This window comes from Lithobates pipiens, unplaced genomic scaffold (assembly GCF_037356315.1).
Source record: "Lithobates pipiens isolate NorthernLeopardFrog02 unplaced genomic scaffold, aLitPip1_a1.2 Scaffold_22, whole genome shotgun sequence".
NCBI classification, from domain to species: domain Eukaryota; kingdom Metazoa; phylum Chordata; class Amphibia; order Anura; family Ranidae; genus Lithobates; species Lithobates pipiens.
In genome coordinates this window covers 39,192,375-39,215,293 of record NW_027507784.1, presented here as the reverse complement: position 1 = coordinate 39,215,293, position 22,919 = coordinate 39,192,375, and the positions used below count along the sequence as shown (strand labels likewise).

Sequence of the window (22,919 nt, the reverse complement as noted above, 5' to 3'; positions counted from 1 at the left end):
CATACCGGACCCAAAAAGCTTCACAACCCTGTGGTCCAGCTCCCAGGAGACCACGAGCACCAGGTGTTACAGGGGGATGGTTTTGTTGTGGGGAAACAATCTGAGGAGCACAGGGAGGGGGTGGGGATTTTAGCTTTGGCGATTGCGTTTACTGTCAGGTGGGACCAGTCGTCTTTCAGGGTGCCATCCTGGAAGAAGACTTGAGAAATCAAATTCTGCCAGGGTATGTAAACTTATGAGCACAACTGTATGTATAAAGCTTTCTATTTTAGGTTACAAAAAAAACGCTCTAGAATGACTAAGCATAATATTTTAACATTTGTACAGTAATCCACCCCTCTGCTTGCCACCCAACCATATGTTTTAAACATATATAAAAAGACAAGTACATTAATACATAATCATGAATTTAAATGTATTATTGGGAGGCTGTATACATTCAACTCCATGAACAGGTTTACTTCCTCGGGACAGAGAGATGGTATCTACAATACACACAAAAAAAGCACAACACTAATCTCTCTCAAAAAAAAAAGCAGACCTTGTGGGCACCACACGAGGCAGTATGTATAATAATAAAAAAAAAAATTACATCTTTATTACAAAATAGTTTAAAATCACACAGCAACACATTCTACAAGAGAGTAAGTCAACAGATAATCAATTACAGATGTGGAGGTATGAATCCTTTCATATAGAATAGTGGAATGTCCAATCAAATTTTGTGTGTGTAAATAAGTATCAGAATTAGTGTTGTGCCCAAAGTCCACTTTTTTTTTTTTTTTTTTGAGAGAGATTTGTGTTGCTCTCAATCCTTTTTTTCTATTACTTGGATGTTGGCAAGGTGGGGGTCCTCCCTTTTGTATCTACAATACACACCAGGAGGAGACTATGAATATATGCACATAGAACTTCCAACCATCACCTGTTTAAGAAAACACATTGGATATATACAGCAGCCTCTTATACGTTTAACTCCAGAGGAATCCCAGCTTAAAAAGTGGTTGTAAACCTCAAAACATGAAATATGAACAAAGCATCTCCCGCTATAGTGCACAAATCAAGGTCCATAAAAGCACAGGTGAGGAAGTTTGAGGCCTTCACAGAAGAGTGGACTAAAACTGGGGTGCCATTGAGAGTTCAAGTGCGTGTAAAGGCAGGTGTCCCAATACTTTTGACAATATAGAGTATGTTTTTCGCTGCATTATATTCCTTTAGTAATACAGTAATTTCAAGCATGAAAAAACTCGTGTGCACCCACTTGAGAATATAAATTAATTTCCTTCACTGGCTCCAGTGCTCCAAACACCATCACATAAATATACTTAGCCTAAGGCCGCGTACACACGGGCGGACTGTTCGCCCAACTTTGTCCGCTGAACAGTGTTTGGGCGGACAGTCCGCTCGTGTGTGGGCTTTCAGCGGACAGTTTCAGCGGACAGTTGGACGGACAAGGTTTTTCGGAATTTCCGAAAAACTGTCCGCTGAAACCTTGTTTCAGCGAACAGCCCGCTCGTGTGTAGGCTTGTTCGTCAAACAAAGTTGCGCGCATGCTCAGAAAGGATTTTCACGCCGAAAGCTATAATGCAGTGTATAGGACGTCGTATTTTTCGTCCCGTCGTACGTGCCGTTCACGTCATCGCGCACGGTTTCAGCAAACTGTTCGTTCGTCGTGTGTGGCCATGTCCGTCCATGCTAATTTTGAGCGGACTGTTTGCCGAAACTGTTGGACGGACAAAGTTGGGCGAACAGTCCGCCCGTGTGTACGCGGCCTAAGACCTCACAACACAAGTGATCTGCAAAGGCTTTTGATCTGCCTCATAGTAATGCATGGCTCTCTCACTGCAGGATATCGTTCACATTAAAATCCAGCATCACACATGAAGAGAGAACCTCAGTGTAGCAACTTACAAATCCCAGATAATATACTCACAAAGCCGCAAAAGAACAGCCAGGCATTAAACAGAGAAACAGCGCCCCATCAGAGCTGGCGCAATGACGTCACCACTTGACATTGCCGATACGCATTTCCACAGAACCCCATTTGCAGGGGGTGACGTCATCACGTCAGCTCGGAGGAGCCGTGCTTCTCAGTTGATGCCTAGCCTGCAGTTTTGTATGTTATCTGGATGTGTAGCAACTTTTATTTACAAATAACACTTCGCTCATCCAAGCATCACGTCTCAGATGACGAGCATGTACGCGATTTGGTATTTCTGGGAGAGCGCACCGACTGCGCCATCATTCACTACAACACAAGCCAATCAGCGGGGTCCCTGCCAATGGTTTATGTGCGGAACCCACTAATCGGCTGAGAGCCAGAGCAGGGAGTAAAAACAGCACATTAGTAAAACAAAGTAAAACCTTGTTAAGCACATATTTAACCCCTTAATCATCCTAGACGTTAACCCCTTCCTAGCCAGTGTCATGACAGTGTACATCAGCACTGATCACTATTAGGGTCACTGGTGATGTCAGTGGCAGTATCTCCCCCCATCATCAGTTTGTCCATCACATTATCACAGTCCCATTATAAGTCATTGATCACTGTCATTGGTATAAAAGTTCCAGTATGTGTGTAAAATACACTAAATTGTCAAAAGTATTTGGACACCTGCCTTTACACACACGAACATTAAATGGCATCCCAGTCTTAGTCCGTAGGGTTCAATATTGAGTTGGCCCACCCTTTGCAACTATAACAGCTTCACCTCTACTGTGACAAGGTTTAGGAGTGTGGTCAAAAATTCCCATAGACACATTCTCCCAGAAGCACATTTGTGAGGTCCGGCACTGATGTTGGACAAGAAGGCCTGGCTCACAGTCTCCACTCTTATTCCCAAGGTGATGGGGCTGAGGTCAGGGCTCCATTCAGGCCAGTCAAGTTCCTCCACCCCAAACGCGCTCATCTGTGTCTTTATGGACCTTGCTTTATGCACTGGTGCGCAGTCATGTTGGAACAGGAAGGGGCCATCCCCAAACTGTTCCCACAAAGTTGGGAGCATGAAATTGTCCAAAATGTCTTGGTACGCCAACGTGAGTTCCCTTCACTGGAACAAAAAAGGGACCAAGTCCAACCCCTGAAAAACAATCACAACATAATAGAGTCCTGACCTCAACCCCATAGAGAAGGGACGTCCAAACTTTTTTTTCCCCAAAGAGGGCCAAATTTGATGAAGTGAACATGCGTGAGGGCCGACCATTTTGCCTGACATTCTTTGAACCATTAAAATGCGGTCCAAGTGTGTTAGTTTGAGCATCAATACACTGCCCAACAAGAATTCTCTTGCCTTTGGCTGTGTGCGATTAAAGAGATGAGCTTGGGGTTATGATTTGGACATACCGTATTTATTGGCATATAACACGCACCTTCACTTTAAGAGGGAAGCTTCAAGAAAAAGAAAAAAAATAAATAAATAAATAATGACATTTTAAATAAAGAACTGTGAAGCAAAATAAGGGTCAGTGCCCATCTGCAGCCCCACCGGTGCCAGGAATGCACTCAAACGCCAAAGATTACCTACAGGAGAATCTCCTGTTTACACAGCAGCCTCTTTAATAGAAAGTCCAGCCTCCTTTGATAGGACAGAACAGTCGCCCAATGGCAGCGCCAGAGACGGGACTTCCTATTACAGAGGCTGCTCGTAAACAGGAAATTCTCCTGTGTGTACGGCGCTCGTGCCGACTCCTCCCTGTCCCCTCCAAGGTATATACATCTTTTGTGGCCCCGGTGCTGGGAGATCGGGGGACACAAAAGATGTGTCCAGATAACCAGACGGGCTGTTCAAAACCGGAACGCGGGGCGGACTTTGGAGATACCTGCCATAGACACTCCTAAACCTTGTGGACGGCCTTCACAGAAGAGTGGAAGCTGTTATAGCTGCAAAGGGCGGGCCAACTCCATATTAAACCCTTCGGACTAAAACTGGGATGCCATTAAAGTTCATGTAAAGGTAGGCATCCCAATACTTTTGACAATGTAGTGTATTAGTTATATGTTGTACATAAATAACCTACATTTAAATAAAAGTTCAGCTTTAAGCATGGGCCAAGTAATTGAACAAACCAAAGACACAGTTTGATGTTTCCAGTTTTTTTTTTTAATCTTTTTTCATGTTTTATTAGCAGACTTCTGTGGCTGTATCTACCAAAAAAGTAAAATAAAAAATAAAAACTTTTGACTGATATATGTGCAGGGTGTTGGGGGGGGGGGGGGGGGGGGGAAACAAAAACAAAAAAAAAAAAACTGGGAAACAGTTTAAATTTCTCTTTCTTGTAATGCAAAGAGCGACGATATAAAAAGATGGCAGAGAGAAAGAGGAGAGGGCTAGGAGGAGGGCCAATCCAGGGGATTGCTGACAAATGAAGCCATCGAGTTTTTTGTTTATCCCAGCCAGAGTAGGCTGTTGGCATGATGACCTAAACCCCCCACCCACCCCAGCAGTGCTCTGCATTTCAGCACTGTGTCTCAATAACGCTGTTTGCTTAATTCTGCATCTTGTCTGTCAGAAGAAGCCAAAACATGGGGTGAATTTAGCATGGCGGCTAACAAAGTCCGGAGAAGGGAGGTATAAATAAAGAGAAAGGGGTGAAACTCGAAATTTATGGCAACATATTATGGGAAATGCGCACATCTTTCTCAGCCCCGCTAGGAATATGAGCCCAGGGTCTGCTTGCACTAAGGCACTCCAAACTAGCATTGTCCCAGCAGAAAGACAGACCGTGCCAGCCTTAACTGGTCAGTCAGAGATCATGAAGAGGAATGACTGGATTTGGGTGCTAGGAATTTATAAAAATTGGAGGAAGAAACTCCTAAAAAAAATAATAATGTTTAAAAGGATTTTGGTTTCCTTGCATAACTCTCCCCCTTCCCCAATGTCATCCCGCCCCCCCCCCTACCCACAATGCTCCTTTGCCCTCAACCCTCCCCCCAAAAAAAAGTCTTACACATCTTTAAAGAAAACCCAGTTCCTGAGACTCACAGTACATTGCTCCATTTTACAACCCACAGAGCACTTCTCCTCTATTCCCTACAATGTTGTGACTGCCCCAGTGTCATAAGAGTTCACTGTCCCCTTTACACCCCCTCACTGCATCACATCATCCTTTGTAAGACCTAAAAAGGGACCAAGAGATGCTCTTTACTGGTTCTTCCGTGCTGGTCCTGAGGCCAGAGAGAAAGGGTCAAGAGGTGCCGGGAGGTCAAAATAGACATCAGGAGGAAATAGTGGAGAGGCCCCCCAGAGATGAAGGGTGGGACAAGTCACAGGAAGTAGTCAGCAACAGGCTTCTTTGAGGGAATCCCTCTGGTCTCTTGTGGTGCTGCTTCAAAGATGATGAACTCCTTTTGGAGGTGTTCGTCCAGTTCAAGTATGGCAGCAACATTTCCACATCTAGGCAGGAAAGAGGCAGAGTTAGACCGACAATATCACATGACAGAAGGGGCAAACCAAGCCACCTACCCAAACAAACCACCCAAAGACACCATAACCCTCAAAAGAGAAGGAAGCTCACCTATAACAGTAGTTTGGAGCCGACCACACCGTCAAGACTGTCTCATTAAAATGCCACTTGTACCCTTCCATAACCAGCTGATGTGCCCGACAGATCATGTCTATGTTGTTGGCTGCATTGAACTGTGCTACGACGTCACTGCCGAATAGGTAACCAGCTCCTCGCGGGCTCACTCCCCATCCAGTGGTGTCTAGAAAGCAGAAGAGCATTTATACACTGAGCCCATTTCACAAATTCACTATGTTGCAAAAAGTTTGTGCACCCCTGACCATCACACCTACCTAGCCAAAAATATAGGGACACACCCTTCAACTGAGTGCAGGTGTTTCTAGTGAAGGGTATGATCCATGCTAAAGCATACTAAGGCTCCATTTGCATGGGGGGAGGAGAAGTTTGGCAATTGTTCACTTCCAATCCTGTGGTATCAGTTTGGGGAATGCAAATTTCTGGTCCAGTATGACTGTGGCCCTGTCCACAAAAAATGATTTTGCCCAGACTGGAGTGGTGGAACTTGTGTCCTGCACAAAGCTCTGATACCAACTCTTTTGAATACTTTTAGGATGAAATAGAACACAGACAGCAAATGTGTTCACAATCAACATCAGTCCCTGATAGATAAATTATCTTTTGGCTCACTGGCCAATATACTTCCACAGACACCCTCAAAAAATCTTGTAGAAAGCCTTTTCCACATACTGTATATTATTGGGCTTGGAGTACATGGCTACATTATTAAACCCAGCCACTGATTAAAAAAAAAGCAAACGGCTTTGCTACTGAGATGTCACAGTAAATCAAGTAGTTAGGAATTATGAATGACAGTAGTATATTGCACATACATTTCCAAACCAAGGGCAAACAAATAAGGCTGCAGCACATTTACCTTCTGGATCAGACCACAGAAGGTCGCACATGGGCCCGTCGTGGGGGACTTCCTGTTTGCGGTCTATGGTTCGGATCTGGTCCAGAGTCTGTATAGAGGGCGACAATCCACCGTGCACACAGAAAATCTGTGGGAAGAAAGATCAAAAGACTTGAGAAAAAATAAAAGGCTCAAAGCCAAAAAGGAGACAAGCAACCAGTGAGGACAGACAACCAACAAGGCACTACTGACAAGCAAAGGAGGGTAAATCGGGTATATTTGTAACTAAAGCATGAAATCATAAATCAGGTGGTTGGTTTACCATTCAAAATATCAAAAAACAAAAAGCAGAGAAAGCCAGAAAGTTGTAATTCTATTCCTCACCTTTCCATCAATGATGGCAGACAGGCTGAGATAGTCGAAGATTTCTGTGCAGTACCGCCATACAGTCACTGAGCCATATTTGCGCAAACATTCATCATAGAAGCCGTACACTTGAGTAATCTGTCGACTTTCGTGGTTGCCACGAATCAGTGTGATCCTGTCTGGGTAGCGGACCTGCAATTTTATAAAGGATAATACAATCAGCAATATAGTCTTCAAATGTTTAAAGGGCGCCAGCTTCACTTGTATGTCCCATCTGCAACTGGTGTTTGGCTGAAAACTTAATTTCTTTGCAAACCTCTCACTCGCCCCACCATGTGCCTCTGGTTTTCCACTGAAGGACAATGCAGTAGGCACACTTCCCATCTGCAGAGCTAGTCTCCGCAAGACCCCAAGACTGTATTTGGACACACCCAAGGGCTTCAGGTGTTGTTAATGACAGCTACTATTTCCTATGTGGTATACACAACTTACAGAGCCAATTTCACCTTGGTGAAAAAGTTAGCTTTAGGGCAGGGGTCTCAAACTTGCTCCCCCCAGCTGTTGCAAAACTACAAGTCCCATCACGCCTCTGCCTATAGGAGTCATGCTTGTAACTGTCAGTTTTGAAAGGCCTCAGGCAACAACTGGAGGGCCACCATTTTGAGATCTCTGCTTTAGGGTGTCCTTCCATTTGAACAAAATTACTTTTCTGGCAAAGAGTCTTAGTTGCTATGTGTAACATGGCACTAATACCCAAAGGAAATACATTTTTGGGAGGCAAGGCAGAGCCCAGCCCAAATTTATTAGCAAGGAGTGCATTGTCAATAAAATAAATTTGGAGCATGGTCACAGAACATGTAGAGATGTTTTGGTATCACTGAGCCTAGTAGTTGATACCCAAGGCCACTTTCACACTGAAGACCGCCCCGTGTCCATGGTAAAGCGCCACTCGTTTTAGCGGTGCTGTGCAGTTTGGGAGCGGAGTGCTTTTAACCCCAAATAAGGGGTTAACATGGGGTTAAAAGTGCCTGAAAAACACTGCTGATTGATTTCAATGGGCAGGGAGTTTTGTGAGCGACGTATACACCGCTCCCACACCAAAGACGCTGCTTGCAGGACTTCTCATCCTGCACGCGGTCCACCCCAGTGTGAAAGCACTCGTAGTATAAAAATTCTGCAACAGGTTTTTCTTGTTCAAATTTTTTTCTTCTATTATCAAATATGTCACCAGAAAAAAGAAGCTATATAATAAAATCATAGCTCCACACAGTACATTTTATTGGGTAGAAATGGAAAAATAGCATGTGAAGGTCGCGGAGCCGTTGAATGCCCAGAGATATTAAAGTCTCATCAGAAAGGGTAACTAGCAAAAAAATAAAAATAAAAAACACCTACCTTAAAACATTCAACCTGTGGTGCATGAAAGTACCCACTTTATTCTTTAAACTTGAACCCCGAAAACCCCTCTCAAAGCTTAGGCTCAATACAAAACAATAACTTACCAGGTTTAAGCCCCACCCCCAGCTATCAAGCTGCAAAAGTAAGGAGAAAACGTATTTTAGACCTTTTACCTTCAGTGCTAGGAGGAGTAGGAATGTTTCAACGCTATAAAAGCCACGGTCCACAAAGTCTCCCATAAACAGATAATTAGTTTCTGGAACATCTCCCCCAACCTGAAAGAAATAGATTTAATGTTTACTTGGAGTGTTAAAAACAAGTGTATTAAAGTGGAACTTCTCTCCCAATCCACATTTTAAAATCCTCATATTGCTAGCATGAGTAAATAGGAAAGTATATCATATTTACTTGTTTTATACTTTATTTCTTCAGTTACTTCCTGGTTTCTTGCCTAGGTAAATTATGTCATACATGCCAGTAGTCTTCAGGAGGGGGTTTTCTCAGCTGAGCACACTTTACCGCATGCATGCCTGAGCCGAGGGAAAATGGCTTCCAGAAAGTCAATGCTACATAAATCATTTGCCCTTACTCAAGATGGCCACGTCCAGAAATGTTAGAAGGGTGTTTTTCGAAGTGATCTCCCAATGAAATAAAGCATGGAGACATGGATGGGGGAGTTTGCATTGTACATTCTCTTTTGGGGTACTCAGAGTAGGGTGTGGAATATAGGTTAAGTAGGTTAAGTGAGTTCAGAAGAAGTTATGTAGCAACTGTTACAAAGTACCCACAGCAAAAGAATTGGAGGAAGTGCACGAGTACCTCATATGGGCTCTAAGCAGAAGTGGTGGTAAAGTGTGCAACCTGTGCTGTGAAGTCACAGCTGGTGATCCACTTGATGTAAGTTCTAGGTGGCTGGATTCTAGTGTGATATCTCTAAAATTTTACACTATAGAAGTGAATATCTTCCACAAAAAATTACATATAAAAATAGAGCCATACAGTAACAGATAGGGATGACCTTGCTGGTCAATGAAGCTGGACTCTAGCATGTCCAGGCTACCTTATAGGAACAGTGTAGCTAAAATGAATGCTTTCTTTAAAACCATCTGTCTAATGTCCCCTCTATTCTTGTACAAAAGTACAGGAGCTCACACAGTGATATACAATTACCATTCGGCCAGCAGGCATAATGCATCTCGACAAGATTTATCCATGCTAGCCTGGGCCGACAGAAATGGGTTAGCAAGTGGCTGGCGAGAAGAGTTTGAGAGCCAACCGTGTGAACTGGCCAAATATTTAACATGAACACGGAGGGGAAGGGAGGAGAGAATCACATGCCCGACTTACTTGGGGTAGGCGGAACACTTTGGTGGGGGTGGGTCAGCCCGACACTTGACCTCTGGGGGACACCTGCTAATCTCTGGGGGAGGTCCCTATTCCAATCCCTGAGTCCTAACCTTGTTCTTCTAGGGCAGTGATGGCGAACCTTGGCACCCAAGATGTTTTGGAACTACATTTCCCATGATGCTCAACTACACTGCAGAGTGCATGAGCATCATGGGAAATGTAGTTCCAAAACATCTGGGGTGCCAAGGTTCGCCATCACTGCTCTAGGGGAAACCCCAACCTTACACATTAAGTACTCACCCTGAATAGCTCTTTCAGGTCATAGAACTGTCCATGGATATCGCCGCACACCTATTACAGAAGAAAGGCCAATTAATGTCAGCACAAAGTTGCAAAAAACTTTGACGTAAGAAAAATAAAAACCTTCAGAAGTGGAGTAACCTATACAAAGTCAGCTGACTCGGTCTTTTGCATTGGCAGTCATAATTAACCCAAGTTAATTTAACAATAGCAACACAATTATAAAAAAAAAAAAAAAAAAAAAAAAAAAAAAAAAACTAACTATGACATCATCTTTGTAAAATAACCAAGATATCACGTCTCTAACCCTTTCACTGCCAAGTCTGTACGCCTTAAGGCGGCAGTCATTCACCCTGTCCTCGGGGCCCACTAACAGGCCAGGTTTGCAAGATAACTGAAATACAATCACAAGTGATCTCATTTGCTGCACAGTGATTCTAGTCTGCATCTCCCCAAGGTAATACTTAAAACCTGGCCTGTTATTGGGCCCTGAGAACAGGAATTGATGACCTCACTTTAGTGACCATAAGCTAAATATCAGAATTGTTCAGCAGACTCTGAGCAGTTCTACAACTGATCAGCGGCTTACAACCCGCTGATCAGTTATTAACCCCTAATGCAGCAGCTGGTTATTTATATTTACCACTGCAAATAGATATTCAATAAAAATGGTCTGTTTTTAAACTTTACATAGCAATTATACACTAAATTTTTTAGGTTGTTATATCTGTTCATTTATTCGAAACAATACCCAGCCAACGAATAGATTATGCAAATATTTGTACATTGCAGCCCTAGACTCGGAACACAAACTGGTAAAATGGACACAAAAAATAAAATTTGGAAATTTCCATAAAAAAAAAACACACACACACACACACACACACACACACACGTTGAGAAGCACCGATTGACTTCCTTTACATTAAAATGACGAGCTAGAGAACATTTCTTACCGTGACAGGGGAGTCCACCCTCTGAACATTGCTCTCTTCCACTAGAATTTCCCTGTAAAACAAGAGACAGTCAGACACTCAAACTACCACTCAATGTCCAGTGCGCATGAGGCCTGACAGTTTCTGTGCTGCACAGAACTTGCCAGGACTGACCATTTGAGAAAACTGTCACGCTCTCCATTCCTGGGATTCAGTCCTTTCCCCTTCAGCGTGTGCTTGTTTACATTTACCGGTCTCACTCAGAGCAGCACCCAGACCAATCAGACTGCGGGTGCGGTCTTAAAAGGAAATAGGGCAACAAGCTAATTGGGGTCCATGCAACTCAAAGTTCTACCAAACCCCCTTATGTCTCCAGCATATTCCTGTGTCTCCTCTCCCCCCCCCCCCAATTCCAATCACACCCCTTTCAAACCAGGGCGTTTTGCAGGCGCTATCGCATTAGAAATAGCGCCTGCAATCCACCCTAAAGAAGATGCACCATTGTCTGTAGTGTCAAAGCCCCGAGGGCTTTCACACTACAGCGGTGCGCTGGCAGGACGTCAGGGAAAAGTCCTGCCAGCAGCTTTTTTGGAGCGGTGTGTTTACCGCTGCTCCCAATTGAAATCAATGGGGCAGCGCTGTAATCCTGCCAACAAAACACCGCTATTGCGGCATAATGCCCGCGTTTTTAACACTTTCTCGGCCGCTAGTGGGGAGTAAAAGCGTTCCGCTAGCAGCAGAAATGCGCCGCAATCCGCCGGTAAAACGCCACTAAAAATAACGGCGTTTTACCGCCCATGCTATCGCGGTGTGAAAGGGGTCTAACTGAACCCATGCTTCCAGCACTCCTGTGATGCCCCCTCAATACTCCTGTGTATTCCAGCAATCTCAGCCTCATCAGTGGCCCCAGAATACACAGTGACCCACTCCGTGTCAGTGTCACCAGCACGCACTTTAGTGCCTCCATGACACATGCGCCTCCAAGCATCTGTTACAGCCATTTCCTTGAATGTCTCTTCCCCTGTGGACACAGAATTCTGTCTGACAAGCAGCATGCAAGCATATACTAGGCGCAGAGTGCACATATGTGCCAAGGAGGTTATTGCTTCTGTAGACACTATCCCTAATCAGGACTACAATGTAGCTAGCCAGTTAAGCTCCTATATTTGTATACAATCTATTGTCCGAGCAAGTTTTGTATCCCAGCTAAGGCTGTCATTAAATAAGGAATGACCACCAAAGATGTGGCGAGTACTGCAGCCAGAGTTGCTTTTAGGCGTTAAGCCCCTGCTGGTGAAATATAAAAAAGGAAAAATAAATAGATGAGGTGGCGGTGTTACTAAGCTTGCTGCAGCGGACACCATCTGCAGATCAGAGTTACACCTGCTTTCCCTCATTCACACAGGAGGCGCTATGGGTTCTCCTGCAGCATGCACTGGGAGCTCTGCTGTCAAAGTGAAAGCTAGGTCCTGGCATGTATGTCCTGGTAGGTTTACACATTTTTCAATAGCCATTTTTTTTTAACCCCGTACTTCATATAAAGTCCCGTTAAGCTCTTGTTTTTAATTTTTGCCTCATATTGATAGGGATCGAGGCTATGACATCATTTAAAGTCTCAATTTTTCCCTTTCCCCATTATTTGATTAATGATCTTGTAAGGTCGGATCAATATATAGATGAGGATTTGACTTCTATTAAATTCTACGTGGACACAAGTCAGATAGAAGTCACCTTGTAGTACACAAACCTTTTCTAAACTTGGAGCGACTTCAGTAGTGCTAAAGTGTTTGTTACCCTAACATTTAATATTCCTGATACGTGGCTGCTGTACCATGTACTTGTATGGCAAAGTCTCGTTTTCCCGTCAGTCCCTCTGCTTTACTTTTAATAAGCTGACCACACTAAACAGGACAGTTCTTTAGATATGTTGGGAATGCAGTGTACTCTCTGATGAGAGAGCGAGCGAGAGAGCGAGAGAGCGAGAGAGCGAGAGAGCGAGAGAGCGAGAGAGCGAGAGAGCGAGAGAGAGCGAGAGAGAGCGAGAGAGAGCGAGAGAGAGCGAGAGAGAGCGAGAGAGAGCGAGAGAGAGCGAGAGAGAGCGAGAGAGAGCGAGAGAGAGCGAGAGAGAGCGAGAGAGAGCGAGAGAGAGCGAGAGAGAGCGAGAGAGAGCGAGAGAGAGCGAGAGAGAGCGAGAGAGAGCGAGAGAGAGCGAGAGAGAGCGAGAGAGAGACTCCTGACACTTAGTGTGCAGGGGTTACGACAGGAGTGCAGAATGGGGTAAGGCATTTGTAATGCACAGAGTGCAGGAGTTTGCCTTTTTATTTTTAAGCTGAATGGATTGTTTACAATCATTTGTAGACAGCTCTCATTGACCAACATGGGATTTCACATGTCATGCAACTTAGGGTCTTACAAGTCAAATCCCCAAGTTGCGGCAGTGTGAACCAAGCCTACACTAATCTTGGTTAAAAAAAAAACTAAATACCACAACACAAAGACAGATGACAGGTAAGCGTGGATACTCACCGGGCCTTGGCACAAAGGGCTTTTACTTCACTCTCTTTGATGAGTTCACAGCGCCTGAGCTGTTCGATTTGCCGGTCGAGGTCGCTGATTTCAGTCATGGCTCCTGCTCCACCAGCCTTTGTCTACTGGAGAGAAAAGGAAATTTGTATTACTGTCCAGTAGTAGAGGAAGGAAAAAAAAGTGACAGCAAAATGGATACAAAAGGCAACCAAAATATAACCCGATCAGTGGAGACCCGTCCATAGGGGCGCACAACCACCATCTGGGGCTTCAGTGTTTCTCCCCAAACCCCCCCCCCCCCCCACACACACACAAACACCATTTTTATCCACCTTGGGACGGGTAGAATTTGGATCCTCTGTTCCAGAGGAGTTGATCTAATGATTGAAAATTTGCCGACAGTCCTGTGCGAGAGGAATCAGTCAGTATAGTCTGGCAGTGAAGGAGTCCTGCTGTCAGAATACAACACAGAGGTTAGGTTTCTCCCATCCACCAGGCTTTTGTAGATAGAGGAAATCTGCTCCCCCCCCCCCACCAATTGGAACAATAAAAAAATAAAAAAAAAAAATAAACAGTCTATGGGCAATTTTGTTTCACTTGCAGGTCATACCATTAACTTCAGAACGGGAGACACTCGAGGAGATTTTAGAATAATGGACAATCCTCTCAGCAGCCAGCACAGAGGTAAAGTGAGGACATATTGTAACCTATATCCTCTGCCAGCTTTTACAACACAGCAAGACTGGCTGATGGAAATGGACTCTCACAAACCTCAAACTCCTGCAATACCAAGATATTGCCTGAATGTGAAAAGCCTGCCAGGGAGAGAAAACCAACATACAAACCGGGGAATAGGAATATGCATTTCCATTGAAACTATACCAAGATGAACTTGCAAAGTGACATTCATTGGCTGTCCAGTACTTGGAACTTATCCAAGTCTTCTCTTAGCATTGCACAGAAAACGATTCCTGTGAAAGTTGAGGGGGACATTAAAGTGCAGATCTAGTTTTCAGATCCAATATATTCAAACCTGCCTCAGAGCAGCGATAAGGAAGGTTATACAGAACCGGCTTCAGGAAGTACTTTACTCATAACCTTGACACAAGTTGTTTCCTCAATGGACTCCAGATACAATGGATAAACAGAAGCCACATTAAATCTGGCAACTTTTCTGAATTACAACTGTAGTATTTGCTACAGCCCTGGAGCCAGCTCCAAAACGTCAGGAGCAGCCATATTATACGGTTACTGTGTATACTATACTATAGTACTATACCCCCTATTCCCCCTGGAAGGGCAAAACACATTCACTTAAACTGCTGCCAGGGTGGATATCAATGGATTTTTTATTTATTTTTTACAAAAAAGTAAATACTTTAACATTTATTTAAACTGCTTCCCAACCAACTGCCGTAGTTATACAGCGGCAGGTTGGCTCCCCTGCACTACCTGTCGTAGCTATACGCTGGCTCAGGATAGCAGGTGTGTGCGCCCGCTGCATAGCAGGGGGTGGCAGGTGCTCGAGGCTGATGGATGCAATGAACGCCGACCACGAGCGATTGTGAGCAGGCGAGACAGAACAGGGACGAGAGTGTGTGTAAACACACACACTTCCCTGTTCTCACAGGAGTGACAGACCGTGTGTTCCTATTAGCTAGGAACCACAATCCTATCTTGTATGGGATTATATTTAAATATTTATTATTGTTTTACCAAAACTACAAAGAACACATCAGCCTAAACTGAGGAAACAATATTTTTTGGGGATATTATAGCAAAGAGTTAAAAAAAAATTTTTTTCAATTTCATTTTTTTTTTTTTTTTGCGCTTTTATTTTTTGCACTATAAAAAGAACACAAAATTAAATGGCGATCAAATGCCACCAAAAGGAAGCGATTGGTCTGCTCAGGAAGTGGGTATATCCTTCTGGGGCTGAAGTAGTTACATTTCAGGTTTTTTCTGTAGCCAATAAAATTCCCAATATGTTATCCTATGTGTCCAGCTTTTTTTTGGCAGGGGCGTTTTCTGGATGGGAAAACCCCAGAACTAGTGGGTTTGAAGAGCAGTTTCTCAGCTGTAAAAAAATACTCTCATAAAAAGAGTGTGTGTGTGTGTGTGTGTGTGTGTGTGTGTGTGTGTGTGTGTGTGTGTGTGTGTGTGTGTGTGTGTGTGTGTGTGTGCACAAAAACTCATTCTACAGCTCTCTACAGCCGAGACTACTGACATTTTTTTTTTTTATAACATCCAGGGTGCAGGAGGCCTAAAGGTGCTCTGGCCAGCAGTTGCACGCAGTCCCCACATTGCAATGTATATGAAAACAGCAAGGGCTCACCTACAACCCAACGTGTCAGAGAAAAATAGAGCCAATGGCCAGAAAAGCAAAGAATAAGAATTGAAGAACGAGTTCACCTTCATGTCCCCACTCCTGCAGCGGCTTGGCGATCCAAGCCCTTTGTGTGAAAGCAATACGGAGAGAAGTTCCCCCATCCCCATACCAGCTGTCACTTTTTGACAAGAGCGTGGCCATGTTGGCGGAGGGCTTTGAATAAATAAACTACAAGTAACGACATCCATTGTGGCTGTCAACTTGTACTTCTCAAACTGTCACAGTGCAGTTGAGCTGTGTGGTAGTTCATAGATTCTTCCTGTCAGTGTAAAACTGCCTGCCCATATGATGTATGGGATGTACAGGCAGACAGATTACACTGACAGTCTGCAAGAGACCTGCATGGTGTCAGCGATGTGCTGATGCAAAGCTTTCCAGACTCTTAAAAATAGTAAATGCAGGAGGATGCATTTTAAAAGTTAACCACTTAAGTCCCGGACCATTTTGCTGGCCAAAAACCAGAGCACTTTTTGCGATTCGGCACTGCGTCGCCTTGACAACTGCGCAGTCATGCGACATGGCTCTCAAAGAAAATTTACATCCTTTTAGTGGTATTTGATCACCCCTGCGTTTATATATATATATATATATATATATATATATATATATATATATATATATATATATATATATATATATATATATACATATACACACACACACACACACATACACACACACACACCCACCTCAGTTTAGGCCGATACATATTCTACAAATACACAGCACATAGATACGCAGTAAGTGTTTATTGGTTTGCGCAAAAGTTATAGTGTCTACAAAATAGTTATGACATTTTTATTAATTTTTTTTTAAGTAATGGCAACAATCAGCGATTTTTTTGGGACTGCAACATTATGACGGACACATCGGACACTTTTGGTGCGATTTTGGGACCAGTCACATAGCGATCAGTGCAATTAAAAATGCACTGATTACTATTGTAAATGTGACTGGCAGTGAAGGGGTTAACCACTAGCTAGCACTGAAGGGGTTAAGCGTGTCCTAGGGAGCGATTCCAACTGTGTGAGGGGGGGGGGGGGTGGCTGTGAGAGACACGTCACTGATAATCACTGCCGATTAGAGGGTGGCGGTGATCAGTGACACCGTTATTAGGCAGAATGGGGAAATGCTTGTTTACATTAGCATTTCCCAGTTCTTCCTCTCCGTGAGACGATTGCAGGTATCCCTGCGGGCAGAGTCTGCAGGACCCGCGATCACGCTCACGGAGCTCCCGGAAGCAGCCTCTTAAAGGGAAACGTACAGGTATGTTGTTAATCTGCCCTTCTGCCACAGTATATCTGCATGAGGCGGTCGGGAAGCGGTTAAACTTATCCTTTAAAGGCCAATTCACACTACATGCATTCCAGTTTGTAATGCCCATGTAAAAAAAAAAAAAAAAAAAAAAAATCGCATTCGAACGGGTGTGGAGTGCATTTATGTGGTGTGAACTGGCCCGTACAAGCTTTTCCTCTACCTTCCAGACTTAGAGCATTTAACCCTTGCAGTGTTGGTGGCATTACTGCAAAAGGTATTTTCTAATTCCTGGTGTACAGATTTACATTGCACCTTACACAAGGCAGATTGGTCCTAACAGCAAGTCCCATGCTCCTCCATTGTCTGGACTAGGTATTTTGTTTGCTCTAAGCAGCCAATGGAGGAGACAAAGAAAGCAAACATATGCTCTAAAGAAAACAGCATAAAAGAGAACCAGTGTTACAAATTACTATTGGTCAGAAGCTGGCCCCATTACCATAAGTGCCTGTTCACACAGGGGCGACACGACTTGCAGCGCGACTCACAGACGCGACCTGCACACGACTTCAGCAGCGACTTGCAAAACGACTTCTGTATAGAAGACAATGCAAGTCGTCTGAAGTCGCCCCAGAAATAGTACAGGAACCTTTTTCTAAGTCGGAGCGACTTGAGTCGCTCCTATTAGAATGGTTCCATAGTACAGAACAGAGTGCGACTTGTCAGGCGGCTAAGTCTCCTGACAAGTCTCTCCTGTGTGAACCGGTGTTCTGCCTAATAGAGTCCGGCCATCGATATGTGTCCGTTCCGTACTGCGCATGCGCAGTACGGAGCAGACGAAGCTTCGGAAAATCTCCGAAGCTGAACGGCGCCTGCGCCGTGAGTGGAGGAGGTAGCCCCACTATCCAAGCGGACATAGGGTTTAGAATTTCAGAGGGCCCCTCGCGGGCGAGCTTCGCTCGCCACGCTTCGGGCTCGGCCTCGCTGCGCTCGGCTCTTTTTTATTCTAACTCTATGTCCACTTGGATAGTGGGGATAGAACCTGGACTCACGGCGCAGGCGCCGTTCGTCCTCGGCAATTTTCGGAATCTGTGCTCCTGTGTACTGCGCATGCGCAGTACGCAGAGGACAGCATCTGATGGAGGACCCTAATTGACAAGACACCGGCACTAAAGCTCGAGGTGTTCAACCTTACTTAGTCATCTCTTTATACAAGAGAAAGCCACAGAGTGACTCAAACCATGATCTACCTGAGTACTGTAGGACAGCCTAAAAATATTTTAGGACATACAGTGGAGGCAGGACAAAGGCAATGCCACAACACTAGACAAACTGATGTAAACAACCACCACTGACAAAAAAAAAAAAAAAAAAAAAAAAAAAAAAAAAGTACAATAAATCTATAGCACAGACACAAGTAAATCTGCTAATGCTTTTAAATACCTTTGTATGTCTAGCAAAAAAAAAAAAAACAAAAAAAAACCACCATATGGAAAGTAACAAAATGTCAAGTCTGTCATTACAAAAACGGCCACGAGGCTCGTTGCCATGGCAATGCAATAGGTAATACACTGAATTCCACACGTCATAGGGTGAGCCTGAAGGGGAGAGGAATGCTTACTGCAAATGTACATATGGGGAAAAAAAAAAAAAACACCACACTAACAGCAGGCAGATTTATAGTGTCATTTACTAAGTAGAGAGAAATGTTAGGAGCCTGACATTCTATGGGCTTGTTTACACCTGCTGTTGGGAGGGGCTAAAACGCATTTTTAGTGCTCATCCAACCAAAGGCAGCAGATGCGGGCGTCTACATGCCACAGTTGCAGCTGTTCGCAACCCCTGAAAAATCTATTGCCTTTTGTCGTGTTTCAAGCAAACACTACCACATACAATGCATGCACTTGTGGTGCAATAGTGAAGCATTTACATGGTTAAAACATGTCAGAACCCGACACCACTGCAATAACATAGTAAGGACACATATAGGAGTTGTATTTTACCAACTTGAAAGTTCCGGGCCTGTCATCCTCATCCATGGTTCATTGACCAGGATCAAGCATTCAGCCACAACAGAATCTGAACCACCGACTTGAGCTACACAATCGTTAATTTTTTTTAAAAAAAATTGTGATCTTGATTCAACCCCCTCCCCCCCCCCCCTCCCATCTATTGCAGAGTTTGCCAATTCTTTCGCTTCCACCCTGTTATGGTATGGAGACGGATGGGGGCCCATCTTCCCCTCACTCATCTCCATACCCAGGCCAATCGACTCCGGTAAAGGGTGGGGCTCCTCTACCGCCACCAATGGTGATCTCACGGCGAATGTCCCCCAGAGACCACCATTATCATTAATACGACCAGCTCCTGAAAAGATGGACATCTCGGTTGTGGCAGCAGCTGCTGCAGTTACCGAGATATACACCTTCAAAGTGCAGAGGTATATCTACAAAATCGCACCACAAGTGTCCCATCTGTCTGCCATAATGTCGCATGCACTAAAAATATATTCCCAATTTTGTTTGGGAGCCACGTCGCACAACCACGCAATGGTCAGTTAAAGTGATGCAGTGCCAAATCGCAAAAAAAAAAACACGCTCTGGTCTTTGGCCAGCCAAATGGTCTGGTGCTTAAGTGGAACTTCACTCTCCCAATCAACATTGATTGTTAATCCTCAATGCTGCCAACAATAGATAGGAAAGTATACATTCATTGGAATGAAACATACTTTTCCCCCTTAAAATCAGGGGAAAATCATGTGCGCGTGTTATACACCAAACGGCCGTCTCGAAGGGGAAGGAGGGAATGAGCGCCGCTGAAATAGACGGAGCCGAACCTCCTGCGTACTCAGCTCTGCTCGCAGTCACGCCAAGTCCCGCCTCCTAGCATTGACGTCCTGCCTTTGGACCGGTTTTATGTCCTCCATAAGAGCCGGGCCGAGGGGCTGGACAGCGAACTGAGTACACAGGAGACCCCGGCTCTGTTTTTTTTTTTTTTTTCGGGAACGAGGCTGTAGAGGGGAGCGATTTCTCAGTAAAAAAATGAAGCATGGAGACATGCATTAAAAATGAAATAGCGCTTGTGGTGCTCAAATGCAGCAAAGATCTGTTTTAATAAAAAGTCAGCAATAGCAGCTCCTACATTTCTATTCTGGCAACTTCCTTCCAATGTCCCTCATGCATAAAGAGTAATTCAGCGGGTTAGAGAGAAGGCCGAGAGCCCAGAGGCCCTGCTCAGAAAGTAAAGGCCACGGCACAGCCAAGTAATACAGTTTATTCCCATTACATAAACTAGTCACACGGCTTAAAAGCCAGCTATGTGTGTACACCTAAGAGAGGATTAATGCTGCAGACACCTAGGACTTACACTGGATGTACAATCCTGACCGGGGCTGAAAAACAGCACAACGTACACAATAAGACCGGACAACAGGGAAGTTAGAGGTTCTCACAAAACAAACATTGTAAGAGCCAATCAAAGCAAGACAGTTTATAAATAGACACAAGTCCTTATTCATTCAAGGAAGTAGTCAATTTGTATCTACAGGAAAGGGAAAAATATAAAATAAAAAAAGGGGGGCCCAACACGCAACACCTCAGGATTCTGACTTTTTAAATGTCATCTGCTGATTGCAGGTGCAATGCTGTAAAGCAGGGGTAGAGAACAGCTCTCCAGCTGTTTTGAAACTACAAGTCCCATGAGACATTGCAAGACCCTAACAATCACAGGCATGACGGGATTTGTAGTTTCAAAACAGCTGGAGAGCTGAGGTTCCCTGCTGTAAAGGGTAATGCCACTTTTATAATAAATAACGCACACACATGTGCAAAAGTTAACTTTTCTTCACAGACTGCAGTACTGTAATTTTCGAAAACATACAATGCAATATGGCTACCTGGCTGGGCTCTATACACAGATTGTGAACAGAATGCCACCCCCAGATATGTAAATTGCTGCTTGTGTGATTTTCACAGAAGTCTGCATCAAGATAAAAATCTAATTGAGCATCCCCTGCAAAAAAGTATCTTCTGGGGAGAGACTCCCAAAAGGAGGGTGGGGTGGGGGGGGGGGGGGGGGGGGGGAGCCGACTAGCAATTAGAAAATCAGGTCTATCCACATTCACAGGCATGGCACAGCTCACATTGGGTGCTTCTGAAAACAGCTTGGTTAGCCCTAAACAACCCGACTGTATAATCTACTGCAGACTATAGGATTTGGATTGGATAAAAACTATACAGATTGTTTATCCTGCACGTCCCTCCTCCCAACTGCAGGCAGATTGGTATATCTAAATGGAATTTGTACAGAAACTATAATACAAGTCTTACAGACCAAACCCAGAGAATGTCATCAGAAGGAAGCAGGGCTACAATCAATGTAGTGCAATACAAAGCAGGAAATTGAACCTGCATAAATAATGACACACGTTGACATGCCATAACCAGATCACATCTGCATACTATATTTAGAGACAAAGTTCCCTTTAACTCAAAAAAAAAACAAAAAAAAAACAAACACAATAATACACTAACAGTTAAAGTGCAGAAATAGGAAGAGGAAAGAAAAATGGGGGAAAAAAAAAAAAGTTATATAAAAACCCAGCACCATACATACTAACCTCCATGCTAGTGGAGCTGTCTGATGCTGCAGCTTCTCCCCACTAGCGCTAACCTCAAGAACGAAGTGATCACATTCATCTGATCAGTCAGTTCTCAGTCTTCAAGAAGCAAAGAGCGGCAACTCCGTTACCACTCTCTGGAGCACTGGGCTGGGGGAATGGGGAGGGGGGGGAGGGGTGGGAGCTGGCTCAGGCTCTCAGCAGCACGCCAACAGGCTGTGCCAGCTGCCGGTGAGGTACCTGGGTGGATCATAACATTATTGGGGTGTCACAGAAGCCGATCTGGTGGATCACTTCCACTAGAAAGCCTGCTGCCAGTGCCACAATACATGAAAAGCTGCCACCGCCATAATACACGTGGCAGTGGCAATAAAAGGGTTAAATAACTTTGCATTTAAAAGTAGCCCCCATTGTCCATCCAAAAAAATAATTGTGGTTTGACAGAATAGGAAGGCTTAGAAACTGTCAGGTCCTAATTGCTATGCAGGATTCAGCAAGACAAAAAAATAAAAGTGAAGGGAACTCTCCAAAAAAAAAAAAATAAATAAATAAAAAAAATTGCTTTTATTAGAGCAGGGGAAGGCTCGAACCTGTCAGATTTGTATTGCCGTCGGTGTCCCATTCAACAAAGTCACACATAGCTGCAAAAACCCAACAGGAGTTTTAATCATTTCCTGCTGTATCAATAACTAAGGAAAAAAATAAAGTCTTTGGCATAGCATACACCTTAACAAGTCCTCTGGCACAGTTGGCAAGGACGAGAACGAGCTCTGAATAGTACAATACCAGATTTTAAAGTGATTTATTGAAGTCAAGTGAAGTGCACGTCTCCTGGCTTCCAGACTCGACTGTCTGGCTCCAAATGTCTACACTACACTGAATCCGCTATTGGAAATACTACGCCTGGATGGCAGAGGACTGCAAAGGTGGTTAGGCCCTAACCTCACAAGTAATAGAATTCCACGTTTCACGCTCCGCTAGTTAAGTCTACCTACGAGAAAAAAAAAAAAAAAAAAAAAAAATCCCACACACAGAAGCCAGGATTATACATCCCATAGATGTGTGTCTAGGTATACAGGTACATTTTTATAGTTCACACACAGGGGCCCACACAGAACCCAAATAAGCCAACACCTGTATGTCCAAGGAGAGTGAAACCAGAGGTAGCAATGCAAACACAGGGAGAGGTGGTTTAAATGGCCTTCATTAAATGAAATATAAAAAAAAAAAAAAAAAAAAACACATTTTTAATATTTTTAAAATAATTTACATTTTTTATTTCAATTAATGAAGGCCATTTAAACCTTTTCTCCCTGTGTTTGCATTGCTTCCCCTGGTTTCTCTTTGGACATACAGGCGTTAGCTTATTTGGCTTCTGTGGGCTGTGACCGGAAAGGGGGGCACCTGCCC

General features: G+C 44.0%; 1 protein-coding gene across 2 annotated transcripts in view; it reads right to left on the bottom strand.

The window, feature by feature from the left end:
* Positions 1–4,077: 4,077 nt before the first annotated feature.
* Positions 4,078–22,919, bottom strand: part of PPP4C (protein phosphatase 4 catalytic subunit) — a 33,348-nt gene continuing 14,506 nt past the window's right edge. The window contains exons 2-9 of one of the 2 annotated variants that reach the window (XM_077447397.1): positions 13,249–13,373; positions 10,744–10,795; positions 9,788–9,838; positions 8,314–8,415; positions 6,761–6,934; positions 6,398–6,524; positions 5,515–5,704; positions 4,078–5,393 (exon numbers count right to left, since the gene is read on the bottom strand). In XM_077447397.1, coding sequence (XP_077303523.1) covers positions 5,264–5,393; positions 5,515–5,704; positions 6,398–6,524; positions 6,761–6,934; positions 8,314–8,415; positions 9,788–9,838; positions 10,744–10,795; positions 13,249–13,346 — 924 coding nt within the window. In that variant the 5' untranslated portion in view covers positions 13,347–13,373 and the 3' untranslated portion in view covers positions 4,078–5,263. The remainder of the gene's footprint in view (positions 5,394–5,514; positions 5,705–6,397; positions 6,525–6,760; positions 6,935–8,313; positions 8,416–9,787; positions 9,839–10,743; positions 10,796–13,248; positions 13,374–22,919) is intronic. The other variant, XM_077447398.1, reaches the window with a different exon arrangement.